Source organism: Cryptomeria japonica, chromosome 8, assembly GCF_030272615.1.
Source record: "Cryptomeria japonica chromosome 8, Sugi_1.0, whole genome shotgun sequence".
NCBI classification, from domain to species: Eukaryota; Viridiplantae; Streptophyta; class Pinopsida; order Cupressales; family Cupressaceae; genus Cryptomeria; species Cryptomeria japonica.
The window spans coordinates 348832743-348852319 of NC_081412.1; the positions used below are offsets into that span (position 1 = coordinate 348832743).

Below are 19577 nucleotides of genomic sequence, written 5' to 3' on the forward strand. Positions count from 1 at the left end.
TATTGCTGTAGTCATTGTATTTCTAATGTCTCGTCAATATATATGGGATGTCAATGAATTGTGACAACCTAGCTACAAAGCTCTACTAGTTCAAAGTTTTCCTTACATTGCAACACATTTCGTTATCTTACAAAGCGGAATAATGGTACTTGTCTTGCACAAAATTTAAAACATCTTAAGCTAGAGCAGAGGGATAAGTAGGTAATAGGGGTACCAATACATGCTATAGCATGTAGACAAAATGGGTCCAATAGTGGTGCACTAAAAATGTCATGTCAATGTTTATCTCCAAAAAAGTACCTCTGAAATTCAAAAAGTAATCAATCATGTGATGTCACATCAGCACACAAGTAAACATGATTTATGGCACACATATCAGTCTTATCACAATTTGGGACCATTTTAGACACCTTCACAAAAATGCATGCTGATGTAGCATCATATTTGACCATGTGGACTTAAAAACAATTTTTAAAATAGGAAACTTGAGAAACCAACTGATGTACATAATTGAGAGTACTTTGAAATACCCAGATAGATAATTGAAAAGCGTGAAGCTAGGATGCACACGTATAGGGCCCTCTCCCCTAAATGTTTTACAATATTGTAAAATGGCACGATCGATCAAACCTCTTGATCGACTATATGTTTACAACCCTAAGATGACACAATTGCTTTAGAGTTGCCTCTTAAAACTCATCTCACCATCATTGCTCTGATAATTTGTCTTGGGAAAAAGTGTACAAATCTACAATCTGTAGATAATATTGACTTTTCTTAAATGTTTGTTAAATCAATTTTCAACCCACATTCCATCAAAGAAGGCATCCGAGAGAGCAGCTTCTGCTGAATCATACATGAGTAACCGTTTCCTAAAAGCTTGCAGAGATCGTTTATCTTTTGGAGAACATCTCTGGCACCACAAACAAATTCCGTCTTAGTATTACACAAGTAAAGCCTGTGAACTAAGAAGTTGAGACAAGGAGCTTAAGAGCAACTCACAAAAACTTTCTTGGTGAGCAAAGTGTCTGCTATATAGTGAAGCCACAAGGAATTCGTTTTAGGATACCTGTGAATGAGTTATAGAGTTTGGAAGATTAGAATGATCCATAAGAAATATATGAAAAATCTAGTCTTCAAATGATGCTTTTTATACTATTTAGAATTTACCTTCCCTCCCAATTTCCCTTAGTCACATTCAACATCCTCCGATATGTTTCAGACTGAAATTTAATGAAACTGTTAGTTACCAAAAAAAAATGAAATATTTTTTGAATTTATGACATTCATGTTCCGTGCATTGAAATGGAAATCAGTTAGGTATTTGTAATACATTCCATAGGAGAGTACTAATACGGAACAAAGATCCCACCATGGGGATATGCCAGTGGTTAATAACTTGTAGATCAACCAAACCACAAGATAACAATAGAGAGCCACACCACAACAAATTAAAATGGTAAAAATTACTAGCGCAAAAGAACTTATCATATGTACATGGGATTGAATGTTACTAGGAGCCCAAATCAGTGCTTTCTTAAATCAAATTTGAAATTCAAAAGCTCCAGCTGCAACCATACCTGTGTGTTTCGTTTTGGACCCTCAAACAAAGCAGGGTCTGATGATAAGTCAAAATATAGAACTTGATTTCCTGTGGTTAAAAAGCACAGTGAGACTTAACGACAGTATGATTTAGAAAATATTTAATGACTAAACTGCATGTAAACCTGTGCTATGCATGAAATTTTCTCTCCTTTATCTTCTACTTTCATTTATCAGTTCTGACATCTTCAGCAAAGATCAAACATTAGTATAGTTACACTGGCATTGAACAATTACTTAGTGCATTATAACATTTGAATGTAGGAATAAAACAGAAGTTCACAATGAAGCAAAGAAAATTCAATCAGCTATCAAGCGGTTAAAGTGTGAATGATTGAGATTTTCATGATCTAGATATAATATGTGCCTGTACATTGCATTGCATAGAGGCCAAAAGGCCTCTAATGTTCCCCTGCACACCATAGCCTTTTAAAAAAAAGCTTTGATTAAAACTCTAATAATATTAAAATGTTTTGGAAGAAATCTAATTGCATAAAAATTGCAATTGAATCCTTGTGGATACCTCATAACCATGGAAACGAGACTCGGACTCGATGCAGACTCAGCGAGGGTGACTCGACTCAAGACTCAAGACTCAGCAAAAAAAAACTCAGCGCAGACTCGACAAGTGAAAACCCCAAGAAATTTAGAAAATTTTAAAAATTTAAATCTTGTTTCATGCACATTATTAAATAAACCTTAAAGACACAATAACATCATCAAGTAGAAGCTAATTTGATCACATACACAAGTATACATCGATCACATAATTAAAAACACAAATTATAGTTGAAGGAAATAGCACACTTAGATATTTAAATATTGTCAAATGTATACAAAACTCATGGAATATGAAATCTATGAAATCAAATGTTCCAAACAAATATCAAAACAATAACTAGAAGTTTATGGCTCAAAGGAGCTTGCAACCCTCCTACGAAGGAATCTAAGGTAGGTCCCACTAACTAGTGGGGTTTTGGGAGTGGAAACGCTAATAGGTTTGAGGGGTAGCAATGATAAGCTGCACAAGGTGTTAGATGTGAGAAAAAACCAACAATAGAAGCACTTGTGTTTCCCCATGGGTTGGAAGTGGGGATTTAGGGCCTATGCCCCAGAAAAAAAAATTTAGAGAAAAAGAGACAATGAAGAGAGCAAAATGATCTTTGTATTAGGCGAAATGATGCTTTTAGGGTTTTTTGATGGGTTTATTTTTTTGAAAAAAATGTCAAAAAAAAGTCTATTTTTGTTATTTTTTAGATTTAAAACAAAATTGACTATGGCTGAGTTTGGGCATCGGGACTTGCTGGGTCCGAGCCAAGTCCGCGAGTTCCGAGTCTTGGTGAATCTCGCTCTAGACTTAGACAAACCAAATTTCGGGCCTCTAGAACTCGCCCAAGGTCACTCGGCTCGAGACTTGCCGAGTTCAGGCGAGTGTCGAAACTATGATTTAAGTCCTTTATTATCTATGTAATAGGCAGCCATTAGAGGTGGTTAAAGGCATGCAAAGGTAGTTAGGAGAGTCTCATTTTAGAATCCATAAGTGGTGTACTAGAGTGCAACATAGCTGCCCCAAGTTCATGGATCAAGTGGTATAAGAGCCATTTCTTCTTTGAAATTGCAGAGAAATGGTACAAAGCATGTTTTTTCATAGTGCTTGATTTGCCAACATCCATTAGTCCGCAAACTTTATTTATTACCTGCAAACCGCAATATAAAGAAAAAGAAAAAGCATACAAAGGTTTCAAATGCCAAAGCAAAGAGTGGAAATCCAACACAAGAACCAAGAGCCAGAGCCAGAGCCAAAGCAAGTGCCAAAATCAGATCCAATGCACAGGTGTTGAAGAATTCATAAGTTTATTGGACCATGCAAACTTGAGTTGTCCAAGCAAGATGAACGAAACAGAATTCAAAGAGAGTTGCATATTTAGCCATTGGGACTAATGCAATAAAAACCCTTTCTACCCCATTGCACAAGGATTCAAGGTTCAAAACTTAAGCTAAGCACAATGATCCTATTTGATCATGCTCTTCATCAAATGGTTGCAAACCAATTAGGAGCGTTAGAATGAGAATATCACATCCCATGGTGGTTTCTATTCATTAGAGGGTTGTTATAAAAGAGTTGCAATTGTATTCCTTCCGAAAGACAATTGATACAAGTGTAGTAGAGTTCATCAACCACCTAAGCAAGGCTTGTTGATGCCATGAAATCAAACTACAATAATTATAAGACTTGGATAGGCTTCTCTTAGTTTGATGGACAACTCTAGGAATTCTAGATTTTAGTTTTTGGTCTAACAGCTTTAGGTCCCCAAAATCCCTCAGGTGTGGAAGGTGTGATCTGAAAATGTCTTTGACAAGTTTGAATCTAGAGGGTTTCCTATTGAAATCAATTTCTAGTTATTGCACAACCTACCTTAGTTGTTGCACAATACAATTCTAGCCACTACACAACCTATCTTTGTTTTTGTGCAATTTATCCTAGTTATTGTACATCAAGAAATTAGTTGTTGCACAAGAAACTTGTTATTGTGCAAAGTACCTACACTCCTACATAAGTGGTTCATAGTCGTTGCATGAAGTTTTTCTCTTGCTATGTAAGTATTCCTTTTTACTATGCAAACAATCTTTGTGCTAGAATGAATTAGAGTATGATGAGAGCAATTGTGTCCCTTTAGGCAATCTTTAAATTTCATAATTGATCATGTTTGTTGTGTCCTCCCATGATGGATGGCATTTGGTCAACAAACATCATTCTTGGCGGACCATTTTATTCCTCCAAATCAAGTCTATTCACTTAACCCTATGTTATGGAAATTATGTCAAAATCTAGTAGGCATTAGACAGAGGTTGTTATCAATTCCTTGGCAATCCATTTATCTAGCTAGGTCTCGTGGATGTTCCAACAATGGTGTTTCACATGTCCTGGGTTGCCACTGGTTAATAGAAGGTAAATCAATAGCAATTCAAACAATTGGAGGTTATGCAAAAATCTTGGAGATTGTTCCTCTTGGCTAGGCAATGTTATTGTTGCCCTATGTTGTCAAAGCGTGAACAAAGTCGTATCGCTAGTTGGATTATAGTTGGAGTCATGCAAAGGAGATCTACGAGTGTTAGATAGAGCTACGCTAGCTAATAATGAAAGCCATCCATAGTTGAGTTTTGTTGGACCTCGTTGCCAAAATTGCTAGAGCCATGGGTAAATCCTTGAGCAAAACTTGGAGCCTTACTACAAACAAGAGGTAGATAAAAAGTATGATCGCAGCCATGTTGCAAGTGGCACAATTGCTAGAACTATGCAGATCTAGGTGGTTAATAAAGAGTCTAATCCATGAAGTTGATTGGTTAGGTACTAATTAGTAAAGAGGGTAAAAATAAAATGTAGAAAATGTTGCTAAGTGTGGCAAAACATCCCTTGGGGTATCACATTTTCATAGAGGTTGCATGCTAATTCATTGGGATTGATGCAACAAACTTTGAACTATTGCTTGTGGGCAACAAATCCTACATTGAAGGTATTGTCCTTCATTTTCAACTCGTAAGAATAGGGTTGTAGCTCATGAAACATTTCAAGATAGTCTATGGATGTATGGAAGTCCTATTGAGACATTGTAAACATATATGACAATAGATAAGAGGCATGAAGCAAATAACTCAATGTTTTTGGAGCTTTTTGCTCTATTGACAGTTTCTCCAAAGTAAACTAGTGTTACACATTATTGTGTGTGTGAAGCAAGTTATTCCGCATTTTAGAAGTTTCTATTCAAGTACTTTATTGCATGTCATAGGTAGTCACTAGAATTGACAATGCATGCAAAGAAAGTTAGTGGCATCTCACTTTAGAATCCATAAGCAATATAATGAAGCATGACATAGCTTCCCTGACTACATGGATCATAGATTATCCCTATCTATAATATCTTGTCAATCTCCTCACTGGTCTAGGAAATGATATTCAAATTCATCCAAAAAGGTCATTTCTTCCTTGGCTTTGCATCACACTACAACTTCATTTTATTTTTCCCAACTAGTGTTACAAATCTCCCTCAAACCCGACAAGTTTCCGCAGTTTAGAAGTTTCTATTCAAGTACTTCATTCCATATCAGAGGTAGCCACTAGAATTGATAGTGCATGCAAAGGAAGTTAGTAGCACCTCACTTAAGAATCCATAAGCAATATACTGAAGCATGACATAGCTGCCCTGACTATATGGATCATAGATTGTCCCTATCTATAATATCTTATCAATCTCCTCACTGACCTAGGAAATGAAATTCAAATTCATCCAAAAAGGTCACTTCTTCCTTGTCTTTGCATCAAACTACAACTTCATTTTATTTTTCCTAACTAGTGTTACAAGACTCCCTCAAACCTGACAAGTTACTCCACATTTTAGAAGTTTCTATTCAAGTACTTCATTGCATGTCATAGTTAGCCACTAGAATTGATAGTGCATGTAAAGTAAGTTAGTAGCATCTCACTTTAGAATACATAAGCAATATATTGAAGCATGACATAGCTGCCCAAACTATATGGATCATAGATTGCCCCTATCTATAATATCTTGTCAATCTCCTCACTAACCTGAAAAATAAAATTCAAATTCATCCAAAAAGGTCACTTCTTCATTGTCTTTGCATCAAACTACAACTTCATTATATTTTTCCCAGCTAGTGCTACAAGACCCACTCAAACCCGACATATCCTAAGGCAAGCAATTCAAAATGAGGCCCAAGGACACATGACCCAAGTTCCTAAGTCTCAACCGAGTCTAAGACAACTAGGAAAAAACCATTAAAATGGAAAATGCTTAAACATAAAAGCATAAAAATAAAGTATTTTTTTAAGGGCATCCACAGAGTGGCTAAAAGTGATTAAGTTATGAAAAATGGTTGCACCATGGTACTACCCCTCAACCCCGCTGGGGGCATTGGCCCTAGACCCCCACAAGGGGCACTACTCCCAAATCCCTACTCTACTTTATAAGAATGGAAAAAAAAGAGAGAATAAAGATTTGGGCCATGATGAATGGAATAGCAACATTTTTTTATTTTTTGACCTTTTCCCAATTAAATTCCTAGTAATTAAGTTACATTTATACTTCTAGTTTGCTAAGTCAAACCTTATCCTATGCAATGCTCCTAAGGTTGTAGTAGCATTTGTAGACTTGTCTAAGATACAAGTGCATTACTCCAAATAGAGCTAGTAATGTTGGGCCGAGGGATACAAGCTCCTTTCTGACTCCATATGTGTTCTTTATGCCATGCATATCATAATCGATGAGTTTTGTACACCTTTAACACTTGACAATATTTATATATCAAATAATGTTGTTTCCTTCTGCTAAAATCTTGTTTTATACTCATGTGATCAATGTGTACTTGAGTATTTAATCAAAGTAGATTCTATTTGATTAGTTTATTGTATCTTTAAAGTTTGTTAATAAAGGGTGCATCATCAAGTCTTTAATCCTTAAAAATAAGTGTATTTCTAAGTTGCCAAATCTTGGGATTTTTCGAGCGATTCTGGGTATGAAACATTACCAGAATCAGATTCTGAAACAAATCTCCTATGGGTACATCTGGGGTTTACATTTTTCAATGCCAAAATGTTTAGTGATCCTAGTTTGATCTAAATGATATTCTTAAGACCTACAGTGCTGATTAGTGAACTCAAAACTTATCTATCCTGAGATTCCAGTTTGATCTTTTTGATATTGAAAACTGAATTTAAATTAACATGTTATGGTTCAAAATTTGAAATTTGTAATGGTTTTGTTTAGAATATGCATTGGTCTATGACATTCTAAACTTAATTCTGTTTTTTAGCTATACATACATACATATATGTCACACTATTCATTCACTGGCATTTTCTTGATTTTCTTCAACAAAAAAACAACTTACTTCCTAATGTGTCATCCTAACAATTGAAAAATACTTATTTTGGTCAACAATCCAACACTTCTCATTGCTCTACCTCTTGTCAACTATGCATAGTCAACTACTATGTGCACTCAATCATTTTATTTATTTTGACATTCCATTGATCTATCTTCAACCTTTAAACTCACGCTACGGTGTTCTAGTCTCAAGTGTAATTTTGCTCTCAACACTACCTCAAGGGCCAATCTCTTTGTGTTGAACTTTTGGTTCACTTCCCTTCTTACTAGCCTCACCAATCTATCAATAAACAAATCTCTACACTAAATCTGTGGTAATTGTGAAAGGCAACTTTGCCTTCAGCTAAAATTTGATGATACATAACAATATTTTAAACTCATTTGTAACTTCATTCAGCTAACCAACTATCACAATTCCAATTAGGGTCAAACTTGTAGTACAATTCTACGTTCTTCCCTACAAAAATTCCATTTTCAAAGCAATTGTCATTGTTTTTCTTTGTCAATTATTTCTCACTTACGTACATAAATTCACATCCTCTTTTGCAACACAATAAGACCAATGGAAAACATGGTCTCTAATTATCCATCTTCCAATCCACCTATCATAATTTACATTACTCCACAGTCCTCCACTTACAACCCCCTTTTGCCATCCCATGCTAACCAATTTTTACAATTCTGTGTTCAACACTCTTGTGTCTCCCTTGTCCTTTGCAAGCCATGGCAACACACATTGATTGTTAGCTCAACACTCTACATTTGATGTAGCCCCTACGATCCTTAAATACTCTCCACCAAACTTCTACCGTTCACCCCTAATTCTCAACATCAACACTTAGACTCAATCAACCAACATTAGATACTAACTGCACTAGCCTATATGTTACATTCCATTTGTGCCCTAATATTTGATAATGTTTAAATGCACTAATACATGTTGCTTTATATTGTTGAATAGTGATTCGCAATGCAAATGCAAATGATTTGGTTTTAAATCATTATATTTATATGAGTTAATTGTTATCATGTATGCAAATGCTAGAGTTATAATAAGATTCTGGACTAACTACATGGTTTTGACCTAGTGGATGCAGGGAAATCGTCATCCTCCGAAAAGAGAGGGAAAGTATCATCAGTAATAGATGAAGGACCTAATACTATCTGGAACCCTACCCTGTAATTTTTAGACTTGTTATGATGAGTTAGGGTATTGTGTCTTCTGCTCAGTGTCTATCCTGGTAAACCCTAGATGGTCAATCTATTGGCTAGGGTTGTTTCATCCTTGTCGTAGACTACGTTATTCTTTTTAAGTAAATTATAAATTTAAAACACTCGAACAAATAATTATGATCCTTTGTTTTAAATCTTAATGATTCATATGATAAAATGAATACATACATGACTACGTGTGAGTAATGTGGAAATGTAATTATATATATATATGTGTGTGTGTGTGTGTGTGTGTGTGTGTGTGTGTGTGTAATGCTATATAATAGTTAGCACACATATACGTACCTATATATATGTATACATAAATACATATATATGTATATATATATATATGTATGTATAAATGTATATATATATATGTGTGCATGTATGTATGTACACATACAATATGTATACATGTATATATATATATATATATATATATATATATATATATGGCTCTAATTATCCACATATAAACATGTATGTATAGCAATATAACTATGCCACGACTTGAGTGGACTTTTTCTTATGTTGATAAGTTTGAATGATATCAACATTGCAAACTTTGAAATAAAGTTAAAATGCAAGCATAATAAGAATCATCGGTTCTTAGCTGTGATGTGAATAAGGTATAAAGCAGCACTCTTTAAAAGCCAAATATGTTATCACCGCCCTTCATACAATAAGGGATCAGGAATACAGCAAAATGAAATGAGAATCCGGTGAAAGAAATGAAATTCAGTGCTAATGAAGCGAGATTGGCTTGAAACAGTTCGTAATGCACATAACTGATTTCAATCTATTAATTGGAGAGTAATTTGGAATCCGTAGATATATTATGGAGGGTGGTTTTAGTTTGAAACACACTGTATTCTGTTGGCATCATTCGATAAAAAAATAGAAAAGAAAAGTAGCTCTGAGCTTATTTTCAGTGGAAGAAACTTAGAAAGGCTAAGCACATATTCTATCGTTGCCAGCTGAGGAAAGAGGCGTAGCTCTCCAGCCAGAAAGAAGGGTTCTTCACCACCAATTTGCCAAACACACTTCCAAGTTACGTACTTTGGTTTTGTTCTGCTTGTAAAGAATTTTATAATGCCAATGCATAGTAAATACAAGAAAGATGTCCCTTATTTTTAGTCGATATGCACTGCAAACTCTTTCTAGTTGGAAGTTTTAAACATGAGATGGGAATTTGGAATAAATGCAACTGTGAATTAGCCAAGACGACTTAGATAATAGACCTAAAATACGATAATATACCTAAAAAGCTTAAGTTTAAGGTTTTGTGCATTGTTCATTGTCTTTTAAATGGAACAAATGCCATGCTATTTAGAATGGAAAACATTGAATTCAAGCATCATTTTATTCAGAAATACTACGGCTTATAGAGGAAGCCAGAAACAGAGATAAGTCTGAACTGGAAAACATAGCTAGGTTAGAAACAGAGACATGCTTGACAAAATTGGACTTGGTTTAGTTTGATAAATAATCAAATTTCAGCTATGAAATCCTTTAATCAAAATAATCTATATAGAGATTTATGACTGCTGCAAAATTGAAATTACCCATAACTACTGCTAATTGAAAATTACTTTAACCTGATGAGGAATTTGAAACACATTTATGAGAAATAGATAATTCAGCATAGTTATCAAACTGAGATTTCACACCTATGAACATGAGGGAGCAAGATGCTAACTCGTGAGCACAAGTATGGAATCAGCAGATAAGATCAACTAAGTAAATGAACAAATGAAAGGTTAATCCATAAAGAATGATTATTAACCAAGAGCTTATTGACCAATATGTTTTCTTGAGTCTAAACATATGAGTAAGCCTAGTAAGCCTCAAAGGAGTCAGTATGCACTTAGCATAAGAGACAGACTTGATGGCTTGGAAATCTTCACTAGTTTTTGGTCTAGCCAAGTAGGGTGAAGAACAGTGACTACACGCATTGACATGCCGTTGCTTATTAAAAACTTTTGGCCAAGGTGACGCTACAAAGTGTATGCGTCAATCAGTTCATTTGGTCCAGATATGCAACCCAATAAGAGGTCATACTAGTTAGAAGTTGCCTATGGTGCGTGATCGACTAGGGTTGTGTAGGGTCAAACACCGGTCTCAGATGGCATTAGATCCAACATCTATTTCTTCCCTGCGAAGGGTCGGGCCTTTCTAGTTGGAAGTGGCACGCGGGGCTATTAAGTCTGTGGTTGGGCGGAAAAGCACCCTAATGATACTTTCCCTCTTATTAGCATTGTAAAGATTATCTAAAGGTTCGGGATGAATCCAAGAAACTATAAGCACTAAACCTCTCTTGAATTATTATTTAGTAAATGTATCAGTTATGTTTCTTATTTTGTTATGCTCATGCAAATCAATCTTGAATTAGTGTGATTTATACTTTCAAAAAAAAAATGCTAGCTAAATTCTCAAGTGTTAATTTTCAGATTCAATGTTGTAATTCATAGATGCTAGTTTATGCTTGTTACGTACTATCATCCACTGAAGGATAGAGTTGTTTCCTAAGAGTCTCATTTGAAGTGTATGGAACACCAAAAATCCCATCTACAAAATGTAGGTTTCACTCCCATTCCAAAAAGACACTTAGACAACAAAAATTATAATAATAATTGGGGATAGAATACATATGCTGCAGTGAAAGTACATCAACCCCTTGAGATCATGATACAGGTATTGTATAATGTTACATTACAATGATAATAAATGATATCCATTTGTCTATCCAATCCTTCACTCCATTTTGCAACCAACTACATCCACCTTGGACCCGTAATTGTCTAATTGCTCTCTCATTGTGTTGCCTCGTTAACATTCCTCACCTAAATTCTCTCCTATATCCTAAGTCACCAGGTTCGAATTCGAATTCGAAGTTCGACAGCTTTGAAATTCGAATGAAGTTCGATGTGGAAAAAATTCGAAATGTATAAAATTCGAATTAAATTCGCCATATGTAATAAATTTATAAATAAACATTATAAATAAATATTATAAATAAATAAATGTGTATTATGTGTATTTTGTAAAATCATATTGTATAAAATAATAATAATATTAATATATTATTAAACCTAAAAAAAATAAAAAAAATAAAAAAATATATAATATAAAATTAAAAACTATTAATATAAAATTATAAATTATTTAATAATAATATTCAATAACAATACAAACATTATAAATAAATATTATAAATATATAAATGTATATCATCAATTATGTGTATTTTATAATATTATATAATATAATAATAAACCTAAAAAATATTAATTATACTATTGTTTAATAGTATTTAATTATTAAACCTAAATTATTATTTTTTAAAAAGAGGATAAGCGGAAGCCTACCCGTGCAAGTCGGGCAACTCCCGTGGGCCGTGACTGCAACTTCCATGGCGGTTGGCAACGTCGGGTAGCAATGGCGACTCCCGTGGGCCGCGACTGCCAACTCTTGCGACTGGCAATTCCCGCGACTGGCAATTCCCGCGATTGGCAACTCCCGCAACTGGCAACTCCCGTGACTACAATAGCAATGGAAATCCGTTCAACCAAACCCTAAAACGCAAGATAAAAAAACGGTTTTCGGTTACCCTAAATTTTTAATCGAATTTTTTAAGGTTTTTGTAGAATATTTCAAATTCGGCGAATTTCGAACTTCAAGGTTGAAATTCGGCCGAACCTGGTGACTTAGCTTATATCTATAATCCCTTGATCATCTGAATAATGGTCATTCAAAGGTATACATTGGCATCCATCCACGTTAGCATTTTCCATCAACATACTAGGGTCCTCCCCTGTGCCAACACATATCTCCCTTGGTCTACCACGTGATCTTTGACCCACATTCTTTGGCACATGAGTGTCTTAGCCTGTAAAGTGTGTTCCAATTGTCACGCAATACTATCTTCAATTGGCAACTACTATTGTCTCTCAACCCCTCCCTCATTGTGGATCAAAGGTTGGTGATCTTATATGTACTTCTTTCTTTCGTACAGATTGATTATTGTTTCTAGGACATTGAAATCTACTTGTGTACACTTTGCTTCTTTTGGAATGAACTAAATAGTTATGTTGGTACTAGCAGTATCACCTCTTATGAGTTCTTTCTCATAGCTTAAGACAAGAATTTGGTTTCTTCTTGACCCCACTAGTTTCTAACCTAGTATCTCATTCATTTGTTCAAAGCATAGTTGTTCTTTTGCCTAGATGATCTTAGTAGCTCCTTTCTTGAGTTCAAATGGTTTGTAGTTGTTGTCCCAAAAATTTGAAGATCGTTTGGGGTTTGCATAAGGTTTTTTGAACTATTTCATGTTGCAGTTGAATTGACCCTTTCAATTCTTGTATTGGTGATTCAAGCCTTTATAGATTGAATTGGATTTGTCCATTTCAGATGTTCTTGTGTTGATTACGATTGGCTCCAAGTGATCATTAATCAAATTATATATAATACTTTGATGTTGTGTTACCATTGAAAGAGGGATTTGCAGTTAAATGTGAACAAGATATACAATAAATAAGCAAATACACGCTATACGAGAGAAATAAATGACAATTAAACTAAATATTAACTCCAAAAGCATAGCCACTTGGAGTGGGTTATCTCCTAGAGCAGTATAAGAACAGCAAAAGACAAACATGAAGCCAAACAGTTTTGCGACACCCAAGTTTCCAAGCAGGTCAACTTCTCTTACATATAATAAGACTAGAAATTATCAAATGACCAAGTCAAATGTCCTATGCACCACAACTAAATCCACATAATTGACTAAGGATGTAACATACCACTCCCTTCAAACAGGCATTCTCTTGAATGCAAACCAGCTACAAATGCTTCTAAATGAAGCATTTCTCTTCCCATGCAACATCTTCCTTGTGCAGGTTATTCTACTTGATAAGGATTCTATAATATCTAAAGAGCTCAGCCATTTGATCCTGGTTAGCAAGTGTTAATACAATCCTTCTTCATCTGCATTTTGATAGTGTTTAAATTGGAATCTTCCTACCCATACATTTATTCAAACATGACACACAAAAGTGTGGGTGTAATGTTGCAAACAACGCTAATTCCAATTTTTACGCCACACTTAGTATCCTCTCTAAAACCTTATAAGATCCATAACACTTGGGTTCCAATTTGTTATCTTTCTTGTGCTGCTGCCATAGAGAGGTTACACTTCAGCCACTATAGTATTTCTCAATGGTGTTAAATGCGATCCTCAACACCAAAAACCTTCAGTTTCATTCTCATGAATGATGTAATGTATGGTGATTGATAGCCATGAAATGTCATAAAAGGGAACATTTTGGAATAGGAATGGAAGCAAGTGTTGTAACTCCATTCTACCAATGGAAATCAGTCAACTAGTTGGGACTACTTATCAAAAGCAAAGCAGCAAAGGTCACAATAGATCTACCAATATCATATAGTTTTTCAATTGTGGGCATGAATGTTTTTTTTTTTTGGTCGGTAATCGCTTTTGATTGGAGCTTTGAACCAGTGCGGCCACAATGGGGGACCCCATCCCCAAGATCATATCAAGGCATTAACACTTCATGACATTCCTTTTTATCCTCGTTTTTCCTCTTCGTCTCCTCTCCTCTATTCCGCTTTGTCACCCTGTCTCCTATCTCCACGCTTCTGTCACCCTGTCCCCTCTACTCCGTCTCATGTCTTCTCTCCTTTGTCAGCCTATCTCCTCACGCCGTCTCATGTCTCCTCTCCTCTCCTCTCTTCTCCTCTCCTCTGTCACTTGTCTCCTCTCTCCATCAACCCATCTCCTACCCTCCCCCTATTTCTCCAAGCTTCCTCCGCTCCCCTTATCTCTTTGTGCCACCTCTACTCCCATTATCCTCTACACCTTCTCCCTCTGCTCCTCCTTATCCCTTCGTGCCTTCTCTGCTGTCTCTCTTCCTTCGGCTATTTTTCTGCCGCTATCTCCTTCGCCTTCCTCACAACTTTATTCCGTCATGGCAGCAATCCTCTCGTTCGCTGCCTACAGCCACACGAGACCTCCAGATGTTCACCCATCCATCGTGCAACCTGCCACAACACCACCGTAGCACCAACGCACTGTCTCGCACCACCCCCAAACCTGTATCCACCAAAATAAACAAAGGACGAGAATCAAACATGGGACCGCCCTATCAACAGGGCTTGTGACAACCATCACTTTGCGGGGTCAACCCCAATTGTGGGCATGAATGTTGCTGCCACTCTCATTGCTAAGAAAGGATGAGATAAAGAATAAAAAATGGGAATACTTTGTGAGCCCATCAACCAGAGCTATAATGATTATTTTTTCATCAGCTTTTAACAACTCAGATATAAAATTCAAGGAAATTTCCTCTTATACTTGGCTGGGTATGCATAAGTGCTGCAAAAGACCACATATTTTGACCATCTCACCTTTGTGTTACAAATACACCAAGCATTCAACTAAAAATTTCTGCACGTGTCCTTTCATTCCTTTCAAACAAATCCTGCTAATCCTATGCCATGTTTTTGTCAAGTCTGATTGCCCACCAATGAGAGATGCATGTAACTTATAAAAGGACATTATTCTTGACGACAGACTTCTTAGAAAAATATAGCCTATCATTGTTCCAGAGGGAATCATCTTTCCATAAAAATTTATAAGAGATACTCGAATCTTGCCATTCTTGTCGAACGAGATGCCAAGTATCCTGATCTTGCTGCCATTCAAATCTTGCCTGTTCCACCCAATCTGCTTTTAGTATTGAAATGGCATAAACTTGTGCCTTTGTGTGTTTTGTTTTTGAAAGTGCATTAATCACCACGCTTTCCTTCCTGTTCTTGTGGATGATCATAAAATAATATCACAACATCTTAGTGCCCATTTTTTATCAAAATTTTGAGGATAGCTGTTGTTCCAAGAAGTATTCCTACCTGTCATGATCATTCAATCATGTGGGCCATTCTCTCAAACTTTTTACAGCCTTGTCTCAAGCTTTCATAATCATGGGCCATAGTGTCTATAGTGTACTAAATATCATTACTTATGGAAAGAGAGAATGAAGGAACCACTTTAATGCCTTAACCTAATGAAGAGAATGATCGTCTAAAATTTTGCAGCTGCTTTAACATAATTGGAAGAGATTTTGTGGATAGGCAACAATAAAAACCCAAGTCCATGGTAAGTATAGTAGCCAGGAATATTTATTTCTCTCATGTCTGGTAAAAAGGAGAAGAAAGCAAGCATGGAAATGAGATAATATAACCTTTTACTCATTGCACAAGTTTCAATAGGTGATCTTAACAATGCTACTTAGTTGCATTTTATCTGATTTAAGTTTTCACAACAAATCATTATAGAAATAGAAATCACCTGTATTGATTCTAGACAATGTGAAGTCAATAATGGCTATTGTCAAGCCAAAGGTTTGTGCTTCCATTCTTTTCCCTTGGAGAATGAATTCTATTGTCTTCCTTTGGTCCCGATTTAGAAGAATATTACCCCTGCAAAACCAGAAAGAATAACCATGTACAAGAATGTTAGTGAGGATGCACAAGTCTTTAATCTTGAACAATTTAGTAAGAGATTGCACACAACTGATTGTACTGAAAACTATATGTACATCATAACACAGCTACAAGTACAAAGGGGCAATGAGGGGACCAGTGCAAATCTCTGTGTTCAAACTCGCAAGCTGCTTCTGCTATAGCTAGAGAACTTGTTACCTAAGAGAAACAAGCCAAGGACCAATACATATCTCAAATTAATATTGTTTGGAATAGAGAAATCAATGTACTTTTCAAGAAAATCTTTGTAAAGAAATTAAATATAATAACCTGCATCAGCAAGCTTCGAGCTTCATCAAAGTCTAAAAGCACAAAACTCTCGAGGTCCTGCCCTCCATCTGCTAAAATGAATGTTGCATACAACTGAACCACAATTTGTTGAGAATCAAAACTATTTTCTACTAGGATGACATCCTGTACACTACAGTCTCGTAATCCATATTTTAAACAGAAAATAGAAGGAAAAATAAAGAACTTTGACCTGCTTTTCAGGAAATGCCATAGGATGGTCATTTTCTGATGTGTGCTTTTCATCCCAATCCTCCCATGCATTCACTAGAAAAGCATCATATGTACCTTCACAAACCCTTATTCTGGAAAATTTGTCATCTTCAGAGTTGTTTTGAGTACATAGTAGAAAAAAAAACATATGAAATAGCAATAATGATTTTCTAAATATGTCCACTGCTGAATTATCCTAGGCAGCACGAAACAGCATTAGTAACTATATCCTACCACAGAACTTACGCTTTTGTTTCTATGAAGTTCATACAAGTATTATTGTTAGCAGTCCTGTCTTGTGCACTACGTAGACAATTCAGTGTTTTGGAAAGTGATACCTCAGTAACAAGTTCAGCACAAGTCTGCATAAAATGAACATATTCACACATAAAGTAACAAATAAATTCCAAAACATTTAGGAACCAATGCCTTGGCAGAAAAATGATCATATCAGATGCCAAGAAAAATATAACTTAAGAGGATTGTACACAACTCTGTTACATACTTTCTGGGCTTCTCCATTCACCAAAAAGTCTCCATCGAACGGTACAATTTTAAATACATTTCCACCTCCTTTGAAAGCTTCTCCAAATGTCCCTTCGCCAATTTTAATAATATTGTTTGCATCACTGTTCCAAAAGATACTTATATGAGGAAGTTTAAGTGAAAAAAATATCCTTTTTTCACTTGAAAGAGAATTATATCAAAGAAAGAGCATATTAAAATAATTGCACCAGTCCTCAAATAGCAAAAAGCAAACACACAATAATGGCAGTTACAACTTAAGAACAAAACTGCTTGCATTTGGAAGCAAAACAATGCCATTATTGACAATAAGCATAGACTTTATCAGCCTATATCAAATAGAGCAGGTTAAGGAAAGTCATTATAAATGAACATAACGAAGTTAGTGTTTTAGAAATGTACTTTCATTCATCAAGAGATAATGATACAGGTAAACTTATGCAGGAGAAGGAATACTAACAGTTTCTTAAATACAATAGAAAGAAAACAATATAACATGGTTATTTTCTCAGGAAACATTTCAACGAAAAAAAAAACTTGCAAAAAAAGCACTCAAATACTTTATTCTAAGTTACCGGTTCGGGTTCGGGTTCGAAGAACCCGGTACGCCGGTACGGCAAAATTTTGAAAAGGGGTTTGGGTTCGTTTGGGTTCGTTAGTACAAAAACATGTAAATTATATATGTATGCAACCTATAAGCATGAATTAAGATTAGCATGTCACATAGCATCATATAAACAACAAAACCAACATAAACTTGTAATCGTAGCATCATGATCATACCATAACAGCATCATATACATCAAGTCTAATATCAAAATGATAAAATATTCAAGTATCATTGTTTCAACTTTCAACAATTTAAAGTTTGATCATTAAATGGATTCAAACTAAGAACATCCAAGTTTAATTTTTCAAACTGAGGACCTGGATTTTGCCGGCAACACCCCCAACGGGGTCAAGGGGCAGCGCCCCTTGCGGGGGTCTGGGGGCAGCGCCCCCAACGGGGTCAAGGGGCCGCGCCCCTTGCGGGGGTCTGGGGGCAGCGCCCCCAGCGGGGTCAAGGAGCAGACCCCTTGCGGGGTCGAGGGGCAGTGCCCCTCGCAAGGTCCCGGGGCAGCACCCAGGGCGCGCTCCCTGTCGCGGTACAGGGCGGGGTCGAGGGGCAGCGCCCCCGCCGCCAACACCAAATCACAACCTTCAAACCCACACGGAACTCCATGGCGTGCATCAGTTTTTTGTTTTTTTAAGACGTCTAATTTTCTGCTTTTAAGGTTATAACTTTCACTTTTTACAAGGCGGAATTGAAAAAAAAATTAAATTTGCATTGTTTTTTAACTTTACGGGCCGCCTAGCCGCCCAGGTTCAACTGGGTCCGCCTAGGTTTGACTGGGTTCGACCCCGGGTTCGATTGGGTTCGACTAGGGTCGAACCCACTCTAGGTTTTTCGAACCCTGGTCGAACCCAGGTCGAACCGGACCCGTACCACGGACCCGGTCGAACCCGGACCCGTACCACGGGGCCCAGAGGCGAACCCGGTAACTTAGACTTTATTGAAACAACCATTTACAGTATAATAAGATATTTCTCATTTTTCTTCAACCCCGATTCATATGTGGGTATTTAGAGGCACCTCACTGTAGGAAACCATTAAGCAATATTAACCCCCATATTCCCTAGTAGGGGCACAACCCTAGGACCCACTTGATATGGGGGTGTGTATACCATGTAAACTCACTAAATACTGGTGAATTTTTTCAGATGACAAGTATTTGTAAGGTTTACTCGTAGAGGTTTCAATGCCAAGTTTTCCAAGTTATAGAAAAAAATCATCATGTACTCAACAAGTCCAACGACTTGACTTGTGATGCCCCCAAACCCTCACAATGGGCACAACCCCTTGAGCCCGCAATGAACATTGCCCCCAAACCCCCCAACAAACTCATTTGATACATTTTGCAGCTGCATTTTGCATTAAATTTAAGTTGTTTTCAAAATTTAGGTGTTTTTTAAGTTGCCAAGTAAGAAATTTTTGGCTTGTTAACTACTCTTTGAGTTCTAGTTTGCAAACTATGATGAAAGTGTACAACACATATCCAACAACTCAGTCACAATAAAGCTGATCCAACAATTCAGTCACAATAAAGCATGTTCTTTGTGGCTTTTTCAGTGCCTTGTTGCAGCTGGATCCGTTGTGATGTGTTTTCTTTGGGATGATTTCTCTAATGAGGTGTCAATCTGGTTCCTTCTGCATTGTGCTGCATCATTTCA

The 19577-nt window shown here is 36.3% G+C and overlaps 1 protein-coding gene across 2 annotated transcripts in view; it reads right to left on the reverse strand.

The window, feature by feature from the left end:
• Window positions 1-411: 411 nt before the first annotated feature.
• LOC131045354 (serine/threonine-protein kinase haspin homolog) overlaps window positions 412-19577 on the reverse strand; it is a 99014-nt gene continuing 79848 nt past the window's right edge. For both annotated transcript variants that reach the window (XM_057978943.2, XM_057978944.2), the window contains 10 exons: window positions 17287-17410; window positions 17028-17143; window positions 16762-16873; window positions 16551-16643; window positions 16378-16439; window positions 16087-16217; window positions 1581-1651; window positions 1171-1223; window positions 1003-1069; window positions 412-913 (listed from right to left, as the gene is read on the reverse strand). In XM_057978943.2, the coding sequence (XP_057834926.2) occupies window positions 794-913; window positions 1003-1069; window positions 1171-1223; window positions 1581-1651; window positions 16087-16217; window positions 16378-16439; window positions 16551-16643; window positions 16762-16873; window positions 17028-17143; window positions 17287-17410 (949 nt within the window). In that variant the 3' untranslated portion in view covers window positions 412-793. The remainder of the gene's footprint in view (window positions 914-1002; window positions 1070-1170; window positions 1224-1580; window positions 1652-16086; window positions 16218-16377; window positions 16440-16550; window positions 16644-16761; window positions 16874-17027; window positions 17144-17286; window positions 17411-19577) is intronic.